The following is a 21,774-nucleotide window of genomic DNA, read 5'->3' as shown; positions in this document are numbered from 1 at the left end:
AGAGGAAGGGAGAGGGATAGAGAGTTAGAAACGTCGATGAGAGAGAAACATCGATCAGCTGCCTCTTGCACACTCCCTACTGGGGATGTGCCCGCAACCAAGGTACATGCCCTTGACTGGAATCGAACTTGGGACCCTTGAGTCCGCAGGCCGATGCTCTATCCACTGAGCCAAACCGGCTATGGCTCAAGTGGCTTCTTTTGTATATCCTTAATTATAGGAGTTCTGGTCAGCTAGACTTCAGGGGGTTCTGTAGTTTTGTTGTAATTTTGATGTTGTGGGGGAAAGCAAGTACATTTACCTCCACTATCTTTTTTGTTTTCTTTCACAACTTAAAATATTTATTCCACTACCTACTAGTGTCCATGGATTCTGGTTGAAATCAGCCTGAATGGTCAAAACAGGATGTTATTTCATCACATTCTTCATAATTGAATCAATGCAATTAATTTTGTTTATAGATGAATTTGTACTGCTCATTATTATTTTATACTGCTTGACTATCCCTGACTTTCCTCCTGAGCCCCAGATCTGAGGTTCCTGCAGCCTCCTGGATAGCCTTTTCTAGAAGTCTCTCAGACCTCCTACACCCACAATGACCCCAACTGGCCTCAGTGTCTCTCCAAAACCTGCTCTTTCTCCCTGGTCCTCATTTCAGGGACAGTTTCTTTGTCTCCCAAACCCAGGACAGAGTTCTGGACCTTTTCTTAAATTCTCCCTTGCTCCTATTTCTTACATGGGCCACCACCCCCACAGTGTGTTCACTAGGCCTCCTGAGCATCTCTCCCACCTGCCCCCTCCTCTCCTTTATCAACCAGGCTATGGTCCAGCACCATCCTCTTCTGCCCAGGTCCCTGGCCTAGTGCTTCCTGGGATCTCTGCCTCCAGTCTTGAGCCATTCCCCACAGGGAAACCAGGACATCTTTGTAATATCTGACGACATCCTTCAGCTTCTCAGTTCTGAGTGTTCCTCTGATAATTTTCAAGCTCAATATCATGACCTTAGTGGCCTTGCCTGCTCCTGGAGCTATATTGTCATGGACAAGCCGGTCTTGCTGTATTATCTGGTGTCCTTTCAGAGTGTATGTCCCCTGGGCCTCTACTCCTAGAGTCGGAGAGAAAAGGGGGGTGGTCAGAGGACTTCCAGAGTCACTTCACTTGCAACCTCTGGAGAGGGGCGGTAGTTGAGTCCACTGGGGAGACAGGGAGTGGAGTACAAAGGTGCATTTGCTTTTTGCCTTTCAGCTTCTTTCCCCTCTTGATAAGAAGAACTGCCATTACACATACTCATAGAAAGCATGAGATTAGGGTAAGACTAACTGCCCTCAGATATAGGAGTGTCCTCTGATTGGTCTAAGCCACTCAAAGTCAAATCCCTCTGGCAGTGTGAGAGCTTATGACCCAACCCATCCAATGGAGTGACTGACAGGACTGACAGCCTGGGCATGTTAGACCCCAGGCCTTCCTTCCTCTGGACAATAAGACACGTGGATGTGTACCCTCAGATTGTGAGGGGGGCTGGCCTGAGGCCAGAGACCACACTCAGAGGAGGGAAGAGGAGGGAAAGCTACAGCAAAATGGAGTGAGAATCCTATGGATATTGAAGACTTCTGGATCAAGCCATACCTGGAACTTATCTTGACAAAAATCCATATATTATCATTTCCATTTGGACTATTTGAGTGAAATTTTTGCTACTTATAAAAAAAAAACCTCTCCAGAGTCCCCTCCTTAAGCTAAATACCAGATAGGTGTTGATATCTGAAATATTTAATGACTGGTGCGAAACCTGGGTACTGAACAATCAGAACAGACTTCAGGCCATAGCAATGGGCCTGGGTCATGGAGGACCCTGCTGGATGGTAGAGAGGTCATGGGCGCCCTGGGGCGGGGCTTAGTTGGCAGGCACATAGAGAAGCTGCTATTTACCAGCTAGCACAGAAGGACTTTGGTATTTTAATGACCTATGCGGCTGTGTGGTCTGAAAGAGAAATGAAAATTTAAGCAAAACAGAGAGACAGGTTTGGGATGGGTGACAGTTGCATTTCAAAGATGGCCCAGGAAGGAAGGAATGAGAGTGGATGGGGCAGGTAAGCGGCCTAGGTCAGTGGCTTCTTCACAACTTCCTCAGGTTCAGCCTTGTTCACTGCCACCTTGGAGCCAGCTTTGGAGCCAGCACTAGATTTGGTCTCAGATGACCTGCTGAAGGCTATAGAAGAGGAGCTGTAGGTGTAGAAGGAATCTGATGTGATGATGTTGTTGATCTTCCAGCGGAGGGTATTGCACATCTTCAACATAAGGGGCAGCAAGAGGCAGGTGATGATGTAGAGGATCACCAGGCCAAGAAACACACTGGTTGAAACCTGCACGTACCACACAACAGGTGTGAATGGGCAGCCTGGTGGGTCCCTGTCCACCTTGCAGGGCAGTTCCTGAGCAGCCAGTCACTCACCATAAGGATGAAGAGGGCTCGCTTGGCACTGAGTGGAAGCCCGTGTAGATGTAGCAGGAAGGTGAGCTGGTAGTCACAGTATGTGCTCTTGTCCACACCTCTGGTGGGAGAAGGGGGTAAGGATTGGGGAGGAGTCAGGCACCCCACAGGAAGCCCCTGATCCCACCTGGGCCACCTGCCTGGCTTACCTATTGCTCACCAGCACCTTGAAGAAGAATTCGGGGGCGAAGATGCTATGGGGAACGGTGTCATGGCATGGAGAGTTCTCCAGACACAGCCACCTGGGGGCCCATGTTCAGGAATTTGTGCTGCAAATCATGCATAGCACGTGCCCACCCTTGATTTCTCCCTCTACCCCAAAAACTTTAAGTTAGCACCAATTAGGTACAATCTTATAACTTCATACCTGATTCATTCCTTCATTCATTTACCCAATAAGGCTGGCTGAATGCCTGGGAAGTGATAGGCCATTTGTTTACTCATTCATTTCCTCCTGCCTTTCCATGTCCATCTGTCAATTCCTCTGTTACTATGCATTCATCTAGATCAGGAGTGGGGAATGTCCAGCCCAAAGGCCGTATAAAGCCCATGGAATAATTTGATCTGGCCCTGCCAAGGCATTAGGGGTGAATTAATTAAATTTTGACCAAATGTAGCAGGCTAGTTTTTAAGTTGATAATTTTGTATGGCCTGAGAATTATGTTATAAATATCCAAATGGCCCTTGCCAGAAAAAAGGTTCCCTACCCCTGATCTAGATTATGGATTGTACACCTTTTAGTACCAACTCCTCACTTATTCCTTACTACCTTCATTCCTTCATCCTACAAATAGAGCTTGACCCTACAGTTTGTGGAACCTTAGGAGCCTTGCTGTGGACAGGGGCCTGAGATACCAAGGTGGGTGAGGCTTGCAGCAACTATTAGGTACAAAGTCACATCTTTCTTCATTTACTCTTCCCTTTATTCATTTATCCAACAATCATAGGTTGAATGCTGACTTAGGTGCAAGTTGGTTATTTTGTTCATTCTCTCACTTCTCTCATTTGCTCATGGCATCATTTTCTTCCTTTCATTGAATAAAAAATAGTAATTGAGCCCTAGCTGGGTTTGCCCAGTGGTTAGAGCGTCAGCCCACGGATCAAAGGGTCTTGGGTTCCATTCCTGTCAAGGGCATGTGTGCTCCTTCGGTTGCAGGCTCCTTTGGTTGCAAGCTCCATCTCTGGCCCTGGTCTGGGCATTTGTGGGAGGCAACCAACTGATGTGTCTCTTTCATATCAATGTTTTTCTCTCTCTGCCTCTCCCCCTCCCTTCCACTCTCTCTAAAAATCAATGGAAAAAATATCCTTGAGTGAGGATTAACAGCACAACAACAACAAAAGTAATTGAGTCCCTATACACTAACTTACTCCTCCATTGTTTAATTCATCATTAAGACCTCTACTCAAATGTCAATAATGCCTACCATGAATTAATTAAACTTGTTCATTGTCTCATTCCACAAATATTATGTTGAGTTTATTCTGAATCTGGACCTATATAGGAGACAGACCTCATAGGAGACAGGGCTGGGATGGGGAACAAAGGCAGAGGGTCAAGGCGGGAATGGGGTAGCACAGAAGGATGGAAACCAACTGTCCCATCTAGAACTGTCAGAAAAATCCTCCTGGTGAAGAGGCATCTGAACCAAGGCCTGAAGAAGAGGTAAGAGGGACTAGCACTGCAGACAGAGGGTCCCGCTTAGGTAAAGATAGCCCCATTTGAGGAACACAAAGGTGGTCAGTGTGGCTGGTCTCCCAGAAGCAGAAGGGACGGATTGGCTGACAGATTATGGGCATGTGGGGTAAGGGGCCAGCAGCCAGGATATGCACTCACTCAATGCCCATGTTGTGGGACATGATGTTGAAAGCCAAGTCCTCGGTGGCTGTTGAGTTCTTGGTGGTCCAGATGAGGCTGTAGGTGCTGTGGAGGACCGCCATAACCTCAGTAGAGGACCATGGAACCTTGGTGGAGCAGGGGGAGTGTGTGTGTGTGTGTTGGGGGGGAGGGGGGCCTGGGCTGCCCTTGCAAAGGGAGGCCAGCAATGTGAGCAGTGGTGGGGGGCGGGGTCAGGGTTGGAGCCTTCAGTGGGTGGGGGTGGGGTTGGGGTTGGGGTAGAGGTTGGAACCTTTGGTAGGCAGGGCACAGGGCCTCACATTGTGGAAGGGGCAAGAGTTTGTGGGACCTTAGGAGCCTTGCTGTGGACAGGGGCCTGAGATACCAAGGTGGGTGAGGCTTGCAGCAAGAGCAAGGGTAAGGTCTGTGACTGGGAAGCCTGAGGGTTCTGCAGGGAAAGGAAGGCAAAATTATGGGGCTGGATCCCACAGCCATTACTTGTCCAGGGGGCTGTTGAAGCGGTAAATCTCCTCCTCGCTGTATTCCTTGATGGTGTCCAGGGTGGGACCTCCGCCCACCACCTTCAGTACATAGCTGCCAGGAGCAGAGGTGCACACCAACTGGCCTCAGTTTCCTGAGTCCTGCATCATATCTATGACCCCTCCCCGCTCCCATCAGCCCTGGTTTGGATATGCCTTTACCTGCCCTCAAAACTGCCAGACTCTCCCGTCACCAAATCTTGGATCAAGAAGAATGGGTGGAAAACTGTGGGTGGGAGGGGGTTGAAGCCAGGAGGAGGAGAAATTAGCTTGGCTCGAGAAGTGGAGGATGGTGAAGAGAGAAAAGAGAGAGAGGACCAAGGGGAAGAGCAGAGAGTGGGTGGAAGGTAAGGGGGCAGGGAGGGCAAAGTGGTGGGGGCAGAGGACAGTGAACAATGCAGAGGAGGAGAATGGACACGCACTGTCACGGAAGAGGAAGCAGGGCATCTCGGGGTCTACGTGAACGCAGTCAAAATAGTGTCTGTTCTGTAGGTTGTTGTACTGCAGCGTGTAGGTGATGTCAAAGGCCAGGCGCTTTCCCGGTGGACAGCCTATAAGCACTGGCACCATCAAGTTACCCTGAGGAGGAGGAGAAAAGCTTCACTTGGGAAGTGGGAAGGGGAGGACACCCCTCCTCCCACACACACCATCACTACCTGCCAGGCTCACCCTCACCAGGGGGCAATCTGATTACTATTTTCCTTAAACCAATACTCTAATAACTGCAAATACTTATATAGCTGTTACTGTGTGCAAAGCACTGTGTTCTAAGCACTTTACATATTCAAATTTGATTCTCCAAACAGCCTTGCAAGGTTGAGGATATAATACATTTTATTTATTTTTTAATATATTTTGATTGATTTCAGAGAGGAAGGGAGAGGAAGAGAGAGAGAAACATCAATGATGGGAGAGCATCATTGATCAGCTGCCTCCTGCATGCCCCACACTGGGAATCGAGCCCCCAACCTGGCCATGTGCCTTGACTGGGAATTGAATTGTGACCTTTTGGTTCATAGGTCAATGTTCAACCACTGAGCCATGCTGGCTGAGCTATAGTACATTTTAGAGATGGCAAAAGTGAGGCACAGAAAGGTCAAGCAACTTATTAACTATCCAAAGCCACATAGCTGTTAAGTGGTAGAGCTGAAACCCAAACTGGGCCATGTGGCTTCTAGCTGCCTCCAGAAAAACACATATAAAACAATAAAGCCTACACCTATGGAGCAGCTAACACCTAGTCAGGTGCACCTAGTTTATAGGGTTGAAGTTGGGCTTGAATTCTCAAACAATTGACCTGGCAGAGCATGGGATATATGAGGAAAGTGCAGCCAGGTGGGGACAGGGGTTAGGAAATCCCTGTGACATTGCCTTCAGAATGAATGACCCCTGGCCCATTTCAGGGGTATGTCTCAAGGGTTTCACCCAATTGTCAAAGGGACATGGACATCCGGAAACTGTGGTCTGGACTTGACAGTGACTGTGGAGAGGAGTTAGCAGTCATAGTTTAAGCACTTCTCATGCTGGACCTGGGCCAAAGACTATACCTCTCTGCTACTCACTCACTGGGAGTCTAATGGGCATCTTCAATTTAATATATCCACAGCCCATCTCTACTAATGGTACCTCATCCCTCCATGTGCAGGTTAAAGCCTTGGCCTTATCCTGGAAACCTTTCTCTCACCCCCATATCCAATCCATTCAGATAGCCTGTGTCCCTTGACTTCAAAATAGAGCCATTCTCTCCCCCCACCTCTCAGCTCCTTTGCCCCACACTTGCCTAACTTTGTTCCCTCCCTGGATCTCACCCCCCAACACTGCCCATATGTCTTCCACATACAGTCAGAGGGACCCTGTGAACACTAGAGCCACTCCTCTGCTTAGAGCCCTCCCCATTAGACCTCACATAATCTGCTCCATCACCTCTTTGACCTCATTTCTCACCACTTTCCTCTTTGCTCACCGTGATCCAATCACACTTGCCCTACATGTTACTTTAGTCTGACACATGAAACATACTCCCACTTCCAGGTCTTTTTACCATCCATTCCCTCTCACTGGCATGCCTTTCTGGCACATAAACACATGACTCACTTCCTCCCCTCCTTCAAGATTTTGCTCAAATGTTTCCTCCTCGGCCAGATCTTTCCTGAGCCATCCTATAGCAAATGCTGACCTACCCCATGCACCTTGCCTGCCTTTTCCCTCCTAGCACTCATCACCTCTTAACACACAATATATATATATATATATATATATATATATATATTAAATAATTCTTGCCCTAACTGGTTTAGCTCAGTGGATAGAACGTCCACCTGTGGACTAAAGGGTCCCAGGTTCGATCCAGTCTAGGGCATATGCCCAGGTTGTGGCCTCAGTCCACCCCAGTAGTGGGTGCGCAGGAGGCAGCCAATCAATGATACTCTCTCATCATTGATATTTCTCTCTATCTCCCTTCCTCTCTGAAATCAATAAAAAATATATTTAAAATAATAATAATTCTTTATTGTTGAAAGAATTATTGAATGTAATCTGTCCCCCTCCAGCCCATCCCTGCCCCCTGCCCCAGGCCTTCATGTCTGTGTCCATAGGCCATGCATATATGCATACAAGGTCTTGGATTGATTACCTCCCGCCCACCCTCACTGCTTTCCCTCTGAGATTCCACACACTGTTCCATGTTTCCATGTCTCTGGGTCCATTCTATTCATCAGTTTATTTTGTTACTTAGATTCCACATGAGTGAGATCATGTGATATTTGTCTTTCTCTGACTGACTTATTTCACTTAGTATGATATGCTCCAGATCCCTCCATCCTGTCTCAAAGGGTAAGAGATTCTCCTTTTTTACTGCTGCATAATATTCCATGGTATAAATGTACCACAGCTTTTTTATCCACTCATCTACTGATGGGCACATGGACTGTTTCTACATCTTAGTTATTGTAAATTGTGCTGCTATGAACATAGAGGTGTATACATTCTTTCTGGTTGGTGTTTTGGGTTTCTTAGGATATATTCCTAGAAGTGGAATCAAAGGGGGCAGTTCCATATTAAATTTTTTTGAGGAAACTCCATACTGTTTTCCATAATGGCTGTAACAGTCTGCATTCCACCAGCAGTGTATTAGGATTCCCTTTTCTCCACATCCTCACCAGCACTTGTCATTTGTTCATTTGTTAATGATAGCCATCCTGACAGGTGTGAGATGGTACCTCATTGTCATTTTGATTTGCATCTTTCTGATGACCAGTGATTGAACATTTTTTCAAATGTCTCTGGAGAAGTGTCTATTTAGGTCCTTTGTCCATTTTTTAAACAGGATCGTTTGTCTACCTTTTGTTAAGTTGTATGAGTTCCTTATATATTTTGGACATTAGCTTTTTATCAGATGTATCATTGCCAAATATGTTCTCCCATAGAGTAAGCTCCCTTTCATTTTGTTGATGTTTTTTTTTGCTGTGCAGAAGCTTTTTATTTTGATGTAGTCCCATTTGTTTATTTTCTCCTTCGTGTCCTTTGCCTTAAGACAGCGGTTCTCAACCTGTGGGTCGCGACCCCTTTGGGGGTCGAATGACCCTTTCACAGGGGTCACCTAAGACTATCGGAAAACACATATATAATTACATATTGTTTTTGTGATTCATCACTATGCTTTAATTATGTTCAATCTGTAACAATGAAAATACATCCTGCACATCAGATATTTACATTATGATTCATAACAGTAGCAAAATTACAGTTATGAAGTAGCAACAAAAATAATTTTATGGTTGGGGGTCATCACAACATGAGGAACTGTATTAAAGGGTCGTGGCATTAGGAAGGTTGAGAATCACTGCCTTAAGAGATGTATCTGTAGCCCTGACAGATTTGGCTCAGTGGATAGAGCTTCGGCCTACGGACTGAAAGGTCCCAGGTTCGATTCTGGTCAAGGGTATGTACCTTGGTTCCAGACACATCCCCAGGAGGGGGCGTGCAGGAGGCAGCTGGTCGATGTTTCTCTCTCATCGATGTTTCTAACTCTCTATCCCTCTCACTTCCTCTCTGTAAAAAATCAAAAAAATCTATTTTTTAAAAAAAGAGATGCATCTGTAAACATATCGCTACAAGGGATGTCTGAGATTTTGCTGCCTATGGTTTCTTGTAGGATTTTTATGGTTTCTCAGCTTAAATTTAAGTCTTTTATCCATTTTGAGTTTATTCTTGAATATGGTGTAAGTTGGTGGACTAGTTTCATCTCTTTTTGCATGTATCTGTCCAACTTTCCCAGCACCACTTATTAAAGAGATTCTCTTGACTCCATTGTATGTTCTTGCGTCCTTTGTCAAATATTAATTGAGCATAATGTCTTGGGTCAATTTCTGGGTTCTCTGTTCTGTTCGAATGATTTATATGCCTGTTCTTGTGCCAGTCCCAGGCTGTTTTGCTTACGGTGGCTTTGTAGCATACCTTGAAATCTGGTATTGTGATTCCTCCAACTTTGTTCTTCTTTCTCAAGATTGCTGAAGCTATTCAGGGTCTTTTTTGACTCCATATAATTTTTTGGAGTATTTGTTCTAGATCTGTGAAATATGCTGTTAGTATTTTAATAGGGATTGCTTTGAATCTGTAGATTGCTTTGGGTAGTATGGACATTTTAATGATGTTGATTCAACCAATCCATGAACATGGTATACTCTTCAACTTGTTTATATCTTCTCTTTTTTCAACTTCCTGTAGTTTTCCAAGTACAGGTCTTTTGCCTCCTTGGTTAAGTTTATTCCTAAGTGTCTTAAAATTTTTTTTTTCTTTCTTAAATTTTTTGTTGCAATGGTAAACAAGATTGTTTGTTTAGTTCCTCTTTCTGAGAAATCACTATTGGTGTATAAGAAAACCATAGATTTTGGGGTGCTGATTTTATATTCTGCTACATTGCCAAATTCATTTATTAAGCCCAGTAGTTTTTTCGTGGAATATTTAGGGTTTTCCATGTACAATATCATGTCATCTGTGAATAAGAGTTTTACTTCATCCTTTCCAATTTGGATGCCTTTTATGTCGTCTTCTGGTCTGATCACTGTGGCTAAGACTTCCAGTACTACGTTAAATAAGAGTGGTGAAAGCAGACATCCCTGTTTTGTTCCTGTTCTTTAGGGAACTGGTTTTAGTTTTTACCCATTGAGTATGATGTTAGCTGTAGGTTTGTTATATATGGCCTTTATCATGTTGAAATATGCTCCTTCTATTCCAACTTTGCTGAGAGTTTTTTATCAAAAATGGGTGTTGGCTCTAGCTGGTTTGGCTTAGTGAATAGAGCCCTAGCTAGCATACTGAAGGGTGCCAGGTTCGAATCCGGTCAAGGGCACTTGCCCAGGTTGCTGGCTCGTTCCCTAGTGGGGTGTGTGCAGGAGGCAGCTGACCAATGATTCTCATCATTGATGTTTCTATCTCTCTCTCCCCTCTCCCTTTCTCTCTGAAATCAATATGTATATCTTAAAACAATAACAACAAACAAACAAAAATGGATATTAGCCCCAGTTGGAATGGCTTAGTGGTTGAGTGCTGACCTATGAACTAGGAGATCACAGTTTGTACATGCCTGGGTTGTGGGCTTGATCCCCAGGGTGAGGTGTGCAGGAGGCAGCCAAACAATGATTCTCTCTCATCACTGAAGTGTCTATCTCTCTCTCTCCCATTCCCTTCCTCTCTAAAATCCATAAAAAATATTTTTAAAAATGGGTGTTGGATTTTGTTGAAAGTTTTTTTCTGCACCTATTGATATGATCATGTGATTTTTGTCTTTCAATTAGTTTATGTGATGTATCACATTTATTGATTTTCAAATATATTGTACCAGCCTTGCATCCCCGGAATAAATATCACCTGGTCATGGTGTATGATCTTTTAAATATATTGCTGGATGCATTTGCTAATATTTTGTTGAGGATTTTAGCATCCATAATCATCAGGGATATTGGCCTATAATTCTCTTTCTTTGTTGTGACTTTATCTGGTTTTGGAATTAGGACAGCGCTGGCCTCATAAAAAGAGCTTGGAAATGTTCCTTTCTCTTGGATTTTTTGGAATAGTTTAGGAGTATAGATGTTAGTTCTTCTTTGAATGTTTGGTATAAAACTCTCCTGTGAAGCCGTCTCAACCTGGGCTTTTGTTTGTTGGGAGTTTTTTGATTACTGCTTTTATTTCATCAGTTGTTATTGGCCTATCAGGTTTTCTGATTCCTCTTAATTCAGTTTTGGGAGATTGTATTCTTCTAGGAATTCATCCATTTCATCCACATTGTCCAGCTTGTTGGCATATAGTTGTTCATTGTATTTTCTTACAATCCTTTGTATTTCTGTAGTGTCAGTGGTTACTTGTCCACTTTCGCTTCTGATTTTATTTATTTGGGTCCTCTCTCTTAGTTTCTTGATGAATCTGGCTAATTGTTCAACAATCTTGTTTATCCTTTCAAAGAACCAGCTCTTGGTTTTATTTTTTTTAAAATATATATATATATATATATGTTTCTTTATTGATTTCAGAGAGGAAGGAAGAGGGAGAGACAGACAGAAACATCAATGATGAGAGAGAATCATTGATTGGCTGCCTCCCACATGCCCCCTACTGGGGATCAAGCCTGCAACGCAGGCATATGCCCTTGGCCAGAATCAAACCTGGGACCCTTCCGTCCACAGCCTGACATTCTATCAACTGAGCCAAACTGGCTAGGGCTTGTTGATTTATATATATATATTTGTCTCTATATTATTTACTTCTGCTCTAATCTTTATTATTTCCTCCCTTCTACTTACTCTAGGTTTTTCTTGTTTTTCTCTTTCTAGTTCTTTAAGTTGTAGAGTTCAAGAGCTTATTATTGATTTTTCTTGTTTTTTGAGGTATGCTTATAGTGCTATGACCTTCCCTCTCAGGACTACTTTTGCTGTGTTCCAGATATTTGGGTTTGTTGTGTGTTCATTTTCATTTGTTTCCAGGAAGTTTTTGATTTATTTCTTGATCTTGTTGGTAACCCATTCATTGTTTAGTAACATGCTGTTTAGCCTCCAAGTGTTTGAATGGTTTTGGGTGTTTTTACTGTAGTTGATTTCTAATTTCATTCCACTGTGATCTGAGAAGATGCTTAATATGATTTCAATCTTCTTGAACTTGTAGAGACTTGTTTTGTGTCCTAACATGTGGTCTATCTTTATGAATGATCCATGTGCACTTGAGAAGAATGTATATTCTACAGCTTTGAAGTGAAATGTTGTATAAATGTCAATTAAATGCATCCGATCCAGTGTGTCCTTTAGAGTCTCTGTTTTCTTGTTAAGTTTTTGTCTGGAAGATCTATCCAGTGAAGTCAGTAGGGTGTTAAATTCTCCTACTATGACTGTATTGTTATCTATCTCTCCCTTAAAGTCCTCTAGAAGATTTTTAAAATATATTTAGGTGCTTCTATATTGGGTGCTTCTATGTTTACCAGGGTTATATCCTCTTGTTGGATTGATCACTTTAGTATTATGTAGTGACCTTTGTTGTCTCTTGTGATGGCCTTTATTTTGAAGTCTATTTTGTTGGTTATGAGTATTGCTACTCCAGCTTTTTTTTTTCTTTTCCATTTCCTTGGAAAACTTTTTTTCATCCTCTCACTCTCATCCTGTGTGTCTCTTTTGCTCTGAGTTGGGTCTCATGTAGACAGCATATAGTTGGGTCATGTTTTTGTATTCATTCAGCTATTCTATACCTTTTAATTGGAGCATTTAATTCCTTTACATTTAGGGTTATTATTGATAGGTACTTATTTATTACCATTTTAACTTTGTACCTATCTCTTCTCATTACAGCAGTCCCTTTAGCATTTCTTGCAGTGCTGTTTTGGTGGTGATAAACTCTGTTAGCTTTTTTTTGTCTGGGAAGCTCTTTATTTCACCAGATATTTTGAATGATAGCCTTGCTGGATATAGTAATCTTGGTCTCAGATCCTTGCTTTCCATTACCTTGAGTACTTCATGCCATTTCCTTCTGGACTATATAGTTTCTGATGAGAAATCAGGGTCAGCCTTATGGGAGCTCCTTTGTAGGTAACAGTTTGCTTTTCTCTTGCTTCCTTTAAGATTCTTTTTGTTTCTTTTTTGGCATTTTAATTATGATGTGTCTGGGCGTGGGCCTATTTGGGTTCTTCTTGCTTGGGACTCTGTGCCTCCTGGACTTGTGTGACTTTTTCCTTTACTATGTTAGGAAGTTTTCTGCCATTATTTTGTCAAACACATTTTCTATCCCTTTTTCCCTTTCTGCCTCTTCTGGCACATCTGCTATTCTAATATTGTTACATTTCATGTTATCCCACAGCTCCCTTAAGCTGCCCTCCTGTTTTTTATTGTTTTATGGTTCTCTGATTTTTTTCAAACCTGTCTTCTAATTCGCTGATTCAATCTTCAGCTCTCCCTAATCTGCTGTGTATTTCCTCCAATGTGTTATTTGTGCTATGTCATGCTTTATGTTTCTATAGTTACTATATCTTTCTCATGCTGTTGAGCATCTTTATCATTATTTTTCTGAACTCTATATCAGATAAATTTCTTATCTCCATTTTATTTATATCTTCTTCTGGAGAATTCTCTAGTTCTTTCATTTGTGGGTTGTTTCATTGTCTCCTAATATTGGCTGCCTGTTTGGGTTTGTGACTATGTATTAGGTAGATCTGCTACAACTCTCAATCTCTGGTGCAGGACAGTGTCAAACGCTGTTTCTGATTAATTAGATCAGGCAGAGACTTAAATTCTCCAGAGATTGCTTCTGCCTACAGACTATGGGATTCTGTCTTGAATTGCTCTCAGGCCATTGTCTTCAGCTGTAGCGAGAGTTTTTTTCAACAGTGTGGGGCAATTGCTTCTGCCTGGAGGCTGTTATTCCCAGTCTCTTAATGGTATCAGAAACTCCACACAGTGAGGCAAGGTGTTTTCCAATAGGGTGGGTCAGCTGTCTTCCTCCCAGGCAAAGCTGTGTAGCAATTGTCTGCATGAGAAAGATGACCTCCGCAGTGTGAGGGAATGACTCAGCACAGCAAACCAGGATGTCTGCTTTCCAAACTCTAATCTCCGAGTTCCCTATCCTGGCTTCTGCTCTCCCTTGCTGGAACACAAGATGAATGGTTGCACAGGGAATTTTGTGCATTGGCCCTTTAAGAGGGTGCCTGCATTTCCAGACATCTCTCCCAGGCAGATAGCAACCCTTCTGCTTTTCACAGCCAGATTTTCTGTGGGCACCTCTCTCAGTTCTGGTGCTCTCTGCTGGGGGCCCAGCTTGGGGATTAGACCCCAGGGTTCTCAGTGGCAATGCTCCACAGCTGAGATATCTCTCCAGAACGTCAGCTGCTGTCTGTGGGAGCCCAGTCAGCCCTTTCTTGCCTCTGCCCTTCCTACCAGTCTCTATGCAGTCACCACTTTCCATCTTCAGTTATCAGGTTTCTCTCCAGCGAGTCTTCCATTGATTATTCAGGAAGTTTTTCTGTATTTTAGTTGTAATTCCAGTTTGTTTCTGGGAGCATGTCTATACAGCATCCACTTGCTCCACCGCCATTTTTAAAATTTCCACAATATCTTTTATTTATCTTATTGTCAGATTCTGTTGTGGATGAATTGTGCATCCCAAAGATATGTTGAAGTCCTAAGTCCCTGGTAACTGCTAATGTGTGACCTAATTTGAAATAGGGTCTTTATAGATGTAATCAAGTTAAGATGAAGTCAGCCCTAGTTGGATAGAGTGTCAGCCTATGGGCTGAAGGGTCCCAGGTTCGATTCCAGTCTAGGGCACATGCCCAGGTTACAGTTGTGATCCCCAATTGGGGGCCAGGGGGTGTTCAGGAGACAGCTAATCAATGATTCTCTCTCATAATTGATATTTCTATCTCTCTGTCCCTCTCCCTCTATGAAATCAATAAAAAAAAAAATAGTTAAGAAGAAATCATACTGGACTAGGCTGGGCCCTAATCTAATGACTGGTGTCCTTATAACATGAGGGAAATTTGGACACTGACTTACAGGGAAAAGGCCTTGCGAAAATGAAGGCAGAGATTTCAGTGATGCATCTATAAGCCAAGGAATTTCAAGTATTGTTAATAATCACCAGAACCCAGAAGAGAGGCCTGGAACAGATTCTCCCTCAGAACCTCCAGAAGGACCAACCCTGATTTTAGACTTCTGTTCTCCATAACTGGGAGAGAATAAACTTCCCAGTTTGTGGTAATTTGTTACGGCAGACCTAGGAATGAATACACTTCCCCCATTGGAACATCAGCTTCACAAGGGCAGAAATTGTTTGTTCACTGCTATAAAACTCTAGCCCCTAAAACAATGCTGGAAATGTAGTAGGCACTCCATAAATATTGGTTGAATGAATTAGTAAGCTTTGGATACAGAGAGTGAAGTCTATTCCTGGTCTATTCCCCTGATCCCAGTCCCAGTTCCATCCCCCAAGGAGGCCCATGTTTGGATCTGGCCTGCTAAGAGACACTGCTAGCCTTTATTCATCTAACCAAATTTGATTGAGCACCTATTATGTGTAAATTCATTTCTTCCTTCATCCAAGATATTTACAAATTGAAAACCCACTGTTCATCAATTAGTTCCAGTTTCCATTTTTTTTCCAGGATGGGGAGCCAGAGAGAGGCTCCAGGCCTTCTAAATACACTTGCCTCTTGATCTGGTAATGTGTGTGTGGGGGGGGGGGGAGGGGGAGTGGGGGGGAGATGGGGGCTAGAAACCGGAAAGGCCATAGCCTGAGAATACAAAGAAAAAGAAGTTCATTATAAACTTTTGAACAATAATAGATACAGAGGCAGAGCTGCCTCAAACAGATTGTCAAACTGCAGCGGGAAGGCCGGGGAGGGTTGGGGGGCAGGAGGTAGGGGGGTAAGAAATCAACTAAAGGACTTGTATGCATGCATATAAGCATAACCAATGGACATAAGACACTGGGGGGTAACCCTTTGTAATACTTTAAGCAATAAAAAAAAATAAAAAATAAAAAACAAAAAAACAAAAAACAAAAAACAAAAAAAAGAAAGAAAGAAAAAGAAGTTCAGACTACCTTTAGCACCTCTGTTTCCCTATCTTTTTAAAAGTCATTTGCTTTTTTTAAAAAATTGATTTTTAGAGAAAGAGAGAGCGAGAGAAACATCAGTGTGAGAAACATTGATCGGTTGCCTCCCACACGCACCTTGACCGGGATCAAATCCACAACCTGGGTATGTGCTCTGAACCTTTTAGTATATAGGACGACACTCCAACCAACTTAGCCACACTGGCCAGGGCAAATCATTGGCTTATTTTAAAACTTCATTTTTAATATATTTTATTTTTTATAGAGAGGAAGGGAGAGGGGTAGAGAGTTAGAAACATTGATGAGAGAGAAACATCAATCAGCTGCCTCCTGCACACCCCCTACTGGGGATGTGCCCACAACCAAGGTACATGCCCTTGACCGGAATCGAACCTGGGACCCTTCAGTCTGCAGGCTGATGCTCTATCCACTGAGCCTAACCAGGTAGGGCAAAACTTCATTTTTAGATGGGTAACATGGTCACGTATGAATATATGCAGATACACACACACAGTGAAAGTTTCCATTTCCATCCTCCAACTATCCTGCCTCTTCTCTATCACCAGATCAGAGAACCACCTTGAGTATTTTTTTGCCCATTTCCCTGAAGTTTCTTCATGCAAATAAAAGCAAACATGAGTATATGTTCTCAATGAACCTATTTCACGCTAATGTTTTGTATATACTGTTGTGTACCCTGCTTTTTTCTCTTAAGAATAAAATACACTTTGGAGGCCATTCCACACCAGTATATGAAGATCTTTCTTTTTTTATAGCTGCATAGATTTTCATTGCTTGGATGTACTATAATTTATTTAACCACTCCCCTATTCATGGACATTTAGGTTGTTTTCTACCCTTTGCTGTGTGTTATAGATTAAATTCCCAGAAGGAATCTGCCAGGTCAAAATGGGGATGTTAACTTTGACCTTTTCAGGTTATGATAAATAATGCATATCACTAAGCATAGCAAGAAACACTTATGGAGACTGAGGTGAGTTGCTCTATCCTGCACTTGACCCAAATTATCTCATGTAATCCAAGTGTTGGGGTTGTTACAACCTGTTTTTATTGCCCTCAGTCATACCAAGCCAGGAGGGAGGAGCACCAGGGTCTGCCTGCTGGTTAGTGTGTAGGGAGTGGGTGACAACAATGCCTCTGGGTCAGGTCCCTCCTCTACCACTTGTTAGCTCCCTGAGTTACTCTGAGCAGATGTCTGCATCTCTTTGAGGCTCAGTTTCTGCTTTGGTGCAAAGGGGATATTGCATGTGTAAGTAAGTGAAGAACCAAGGACCCAAAGGAGTGATCAAAGCACATGTAAGTGGGCACATGAAGAGCAACAGGTGGGAAAAGGGCCAAGCTGGCCCACATGGTGCCTTTGTGCCCATTGGAAAAGGAAGCTCACGTCACAGGTACTTTACCTCCCCTTGCAGAAAAGTATTAGAAGGAATATGCAAACTTGGATGCAATCTACATAACTATAAAGGCAGTTTTTTCTGAAAACAGAAATGAATGAAAGGAGTGGGTGGGTGGGTGGGTGGGTGGGACTCCCAGGGGAGCACACAGAATCAGCCCTTCTTCCACTCTGCCCAACCCTTTCCCACCCAGCACAGGGCCCAATACCCCAAGGTTCAATACTTGCATGCGGAGCCCCTGGATCGTGTTCTGGACGCAGTGCCCAGCTGACCCCGCCACCTGTGGGTGGGATCAGGTGATGAGGGTGGGTCCCTGGGGACCAGCCTTTCCCCCTCATCCTGTTTCCCTCCTCTCCAGGCTTGGACCGTACCTTGACCAGCATGGCCGTCTTCATGAGGTGATGGCCACTAATGCCCTGGTCAAAGCAAACACTTTTATCACGGAGCATAACCTGGGGTGGGGGGCGAAAACGAAGGGATCGACAGGCATGCGCAAAGATCTAGGAACGGTTTAAGGAACCACGAACTTCCCACAAGTCCACTGCCTGGGTAAATCTGTCCCTACACCTCCGCACCGCCTGTCCTCACCCTGAAAAGCACTGAGTTGCGGTTAATAAGGACCTCCTGCTTCACCACCGCCTCAATGCAGCTGGGGTCGGCCAGCACCACGCCCAGGTCCACCTGGCTCAGCAGCTGGAAGATGTTGCCTGCTCGGGGCATAGAAGGGTTTAAGGCCTAGAACCAGACCCGTCCCAGGGTGATGCCCAGGTCCCAGCCACCCCGCCCCCGCCACTCCGACTCCACTCAGGCCCTGCCCACAGACCTGGCTCCAGCTCAGACTTGAACGAGTGGCCCCGGAAGGTCAGGAAGATGGAGAAGCTGTAGCTGGTGCCCTTATCCAGGAAGATGCGCTCCGGCAGCCGGTACTCAGTCTTGACGTCGTAGATCTTTTTGTAGTTGGCCATGTCAATGTGCACGTTACCCGCACTCTTCCCGTTGCTCACCAGGTAGTAGTAGTAGTCCTGGAGCATGGGAGGCACGGAGAGGCAGCACCCTGAGTGAGGAGCCCGACAGGGCGGGGCGGAGTGGGAGGTGGGGTCGCCCCCCCTCCAACTCGCAACCCTCTCCACGCACCTGGTCCTGTTTCTTGTTCTTCCACCAACGCCAGGTGGAGTCGTGCACGGGGTCGGCATAAGGCTGCAGAGACCGCCAGCACCGTGAGGGGGCGGAGCGGAGCGTCCACAGGCAGACGACATTCCCAGACCCCTGCCCAGCCTCAGTCCCAGCTCCTAACCCAAAGCAAAATATAGCCTGGCCCGCCCTGCATCCAGCCCCACGGCCAGAGCCGGAACGCCATCTCCCAGTCCCCGCTTAGCCTCAGATACCAGGCTGCTCCGCTCTGTTCCACCCTCCGCGGCCGTTCTTCCAGCTCCACAGACCCGGCCTTCTGGGCCTCCGCAGTTCCTCTCAAAGCCCCGGCGGGGACAGCCCCTGCCCCAGGCGCCCACCTTGTGGTACTTGGAGTGCAGCCAGAGCAGGTAGTAGACGAGGCCCTGATAGACAGCGAGTGAGTTCTCGGTGTGGAAGCCCGAGGGCTCCAGGACGCGCGGCGGCTGCGCCCGGTAGAGCTCCTGGCGCGTGTAGATCTTCTGGTCCGGCAGGTCCCGCAGGCGCATCAACGCGAAGGGGCAGAAGTTGGTGAAGGAAAGTTTCAGGTGACTCCTGGGCGGTGGTAGTGGGGGGTGGCCGCTTACTTTTCTGTGCCCTGCGCCCCAAGAGCCTCCACCGGCCTGTTTCCCACCCCTGCGCTGCTGACTCCCCAAATCCAGTCCAGTCCTGCTCTTCCTCAGCCTCAGACCAGAGTCTTGGATCTCCTCCTAGACTCTCCTCCCCTTCCTAAGAGTCCTTCCACCTCCCCCTTTCTCCACCCCGCCCATCCCGGGGCTCCTCATGCAGGTGACCAGAGGATTATTATGACCAGGCAGCCCCTCCCCTTAATCCCAGCATAGCTTTCCAGGGCCCTCAAGATGAAGTCCTCCCTGTGGCCACTGGCTCACCTTGTCTGCCCTGCCACCACCACTGCACTCTATCTGCACTACACTTTGTTCTCAAAACCCAGTCTCCTTTCCTTCTCAGGGTCTTTGAACATGATTCCCCGTTTGAAACAACGTCCTCCATCTTATTATCTGGCCAATCCTTCCTCACAGCTCACAGCTCATGTACATCTTTCTCTTTGAAGCTCTCCCTGGTGCTCCCTCCCTGACTGGGTTAAATGCCTTCTTCGAACTTCCATTCACCCCGACCTCCCACAGCATAGCCCTAAGGTTGTTAGTTGGGGATGGTTTGGTCTCTCTCCAACTCCCCATGGAATGGGAGCTTTGTGTGGGAAGTGTTTGGGGCTCTCTGACTACCGCTGGTCCATCCAGTGTCTTCTCACTTTTGCTGCTCCAGGGAGTGGGGGTCACTGAGCTGCTCGTACATCAGAAGTTGCTCCACAGGCACAAGCCTCTTGATGAGCTGGCCCTGCTGGTTGTTTACAAGGTACACCAGCTGCAGTGGGAAGGCAGGGCCAGATAAGCTGGTGTCAGCCACCCTTCTGTCCCCCCCAAGTCTCGTATAGCCCCTGACTGGCACCTGGTACAGATTGCTGTCTTCATAGAAGAGGGTGACCATGGTCTCATGGGAAGCATAGAGAGAGGACTGCTGCATCACCTGGAGGCTGATGTACACATTCCAGCCCTTGGATGGGAACAACTTGTACACGTGATAGCTGCCCTCCACGAGGTACCAGATCTGGAGGTGCAACAGCTGTGTGTGTGAGGGCCATGGGACCTCTGACCCCCCCTCTTCCTCTGCCAAGTGTGATGGCCCCATTCCTTGAGGGGTGAGGCTTGGGAGCTCACCTCCAGCTGGAATCAGGTGAGCTCACACCCCTTCTTTCTGTAGTGCCGCCTCTCTACCTCCCAGAACCCACCATTTCTGCTTCCAGCTCCCACTCACCATGATTTGTTCAGTGTTTCTGTCTGCTAATGTAAGCATTCCTGATACACATACTCTCTAATGGATGGGGTTCCTGGGGCTGAGCTTTCCTTTTTTTTTCTCACTCTCCAGGGTTTCAATTTCGCCCTTGGGCACCATCAGGAAGTTGGTGTAAGACTGTCCCTAGGATCATCAGCCTTAATTTCCCATCTCTGCACTGATGCCCAGGCCCCATGTCCCCAGTACATTTGACTCTGGATCTCACCTCCTCCTGAACCTCAGCTTCCAGGATGTCCCCCATCTATGTGGCCTCCACTGTGAGGCCATTCTTGACACACACACACACACCCTGACCTGGTCGGGCCCCTTCTCTGAACATCCTTAGGTGATTCCCCCTGCTGCAGCCTGACCACTCTCAACTGTCACTGTCTGGGAATGACTCTGTCTTCCCCAACTGGCCTGACACCCTGTGAGGGCAGGGCCCAGGGCTGACTCAGTTGCCACTGCGCCCCAGCACTGGGCCAGGCCTCCAGTAAGTGCTGCATGTTTATGAAAGGAACACCTGCTTGATGAAATAAAAGAGGGCACCCTCAGGAAATCAGATCGTGTAACTCTGAGCACAGGTCCCTCACTCTGCTGAGGAACTTTGGAAGACACTTAGCCTCTTTGAGCTCCAGCATTCTCAGCTGTAAACGGAGTTTCTGCTGCCCTTCCCCACAGTCCCTAAGGGTGTTCCTTCCCCTTGGCCCCTTTACCCTGGCAGGGGGAGAAGGGAGACTTCTGGGCTTTGGGATGGTCAGAGAGGAAGTGGGGAGAGGAGCAGGGCAGCCCACCTCCTCAGTCTCAGTGACAATAGCTATGTCTCCATGGAATGAGTTGACCATGTACTTGATGGATAGCTCCTTGGGGAAGTCCGCCAGGAAGATGAAGTTTTCACTGTCATAACTGCAGGGGTAGAGATGGAAGCTAGGAGCACTCAGGCAAGGCCCCTGGAAGATATGTTTCCCCCAGACCAAGCTGAACAAGAGCTGTTTTCTCACTTCTCCATTAGCTTTGTGAGAACATGAAAAGGAAACCTGTGATTCTAGTTTCTGCCCCTGATTCCAAACCCTCCGGGGGAACTTTCCATCTGTAAACAGGAGGATTTAGTCAACTTGGCATGTTGCCAACCGCCCATGGAGTTGGCTCAGGGGCTCCTAGGTTCCTGAGGGGTGAAAAGTGCCCTAACCTTCCCCAGACAATTCTATTGCTCACATAAGTTGGGACCTCACATGAGGGCTCCCCTAGTTCCCTCCATTCTAGCCCTCGCCACCCCCGCCTATGTTTTCCCCATTACAGTCCTCATAACTTTGGGACTTGGGCAAATTGAAAAGTTGGTGACTTTAGAAAGGACCCCACCCCTCATGGGGCGGGGGAAGCAGAATATGCCCA

At 45.9% G+C, this 21,774-nt stretch overlaps 1 protein-coding gene across 1 annotated transcript in view; it reads right to left on the bottom strand.

The window, feature by feature from the left end:
* Window positions 1–1,987: 1,987 nt before the first annotated feature.
* The window catches only part of CATSPERG (cation channel sperm associated auxiliary subunit gamma), a 38,700-nt gene continuing 18,913 nt past the window's right edge, over window positions 1,988–21,774 (bottom strand). Inside the window, exons 13-28 of the mRNA XM_081106885.1 lie at window positions 21,177–21,288; window positions 19,999–20,157; window positions 19,802–19,914; window positions 18,873–19,086; window positions 18,499–18,561; window positions 18,188–18,386; window positions 17,953–18,071; window positions 17,736–17,816; window positions 17,588–17,644; window positions 5,287–5,443; window positions 5,027–5,090; window positions 4,824–4,919; window positions 4,326–4,412; window positions 2,641–2,733; window positions 2,453–2,552; window positions 1,988–2,363 (exon numbers count right to left, since the gene is read on the bottom strand). Coding sequence (XP_080963011.1) covers window positions 2,100–2,363; window positions 2,453–2,552; window positions 2,641–2,733; window positions 4,326–4,412; window positions 4,824–4,919; window positions 5,027–5,090; window positions 5,287–5,443; window positions 17,588–17,644; window positions 17,736–17,816; window positions 17,953–18,071; window positions 18,188–18,386; window positions 18,499–18,561; window positions 18,873–19,086; window positions 19,802–19,914; window positions 19,999–20,157; window positions 21,177–21,288 — 1,978 coding nt within the window. The 3' untranslated portion in view covers window positions 1,988–2,099. The remainder of the gene's footprint in view (window positions 2,364–2,452; window positions 2,553–2,640; window positions 2,734–4,325; window positions 4,413–4,823; window positions 4,920–5,026; window positions 5,091–5,286; window positions 5,444–17,587; window positions 17,645–17,735; window positions 17,817–17,952; window positions 18,072–18,187; window positions 18,387–18,498; window positions 18,562–18,872; window positions 19,087–19,801; window positions 19,915–19,998; window positions 20,158–21,176; window positions 21,289–21,774) is intronic.

This window comes from Myotis nattereri (genome assembly GCF_964212035.1).
Source record: "Myotis nattereri genome assembly, chromosome: 15".
NCBI lineage: Eukaryota > Metazoa > Chordata > Mammalia > Chiroptera > Vespertilionidae > Myotis > Myotis nattereri.
This window is presented reverse-complemented; position numbering and strand designations above follow the sequence as displayed.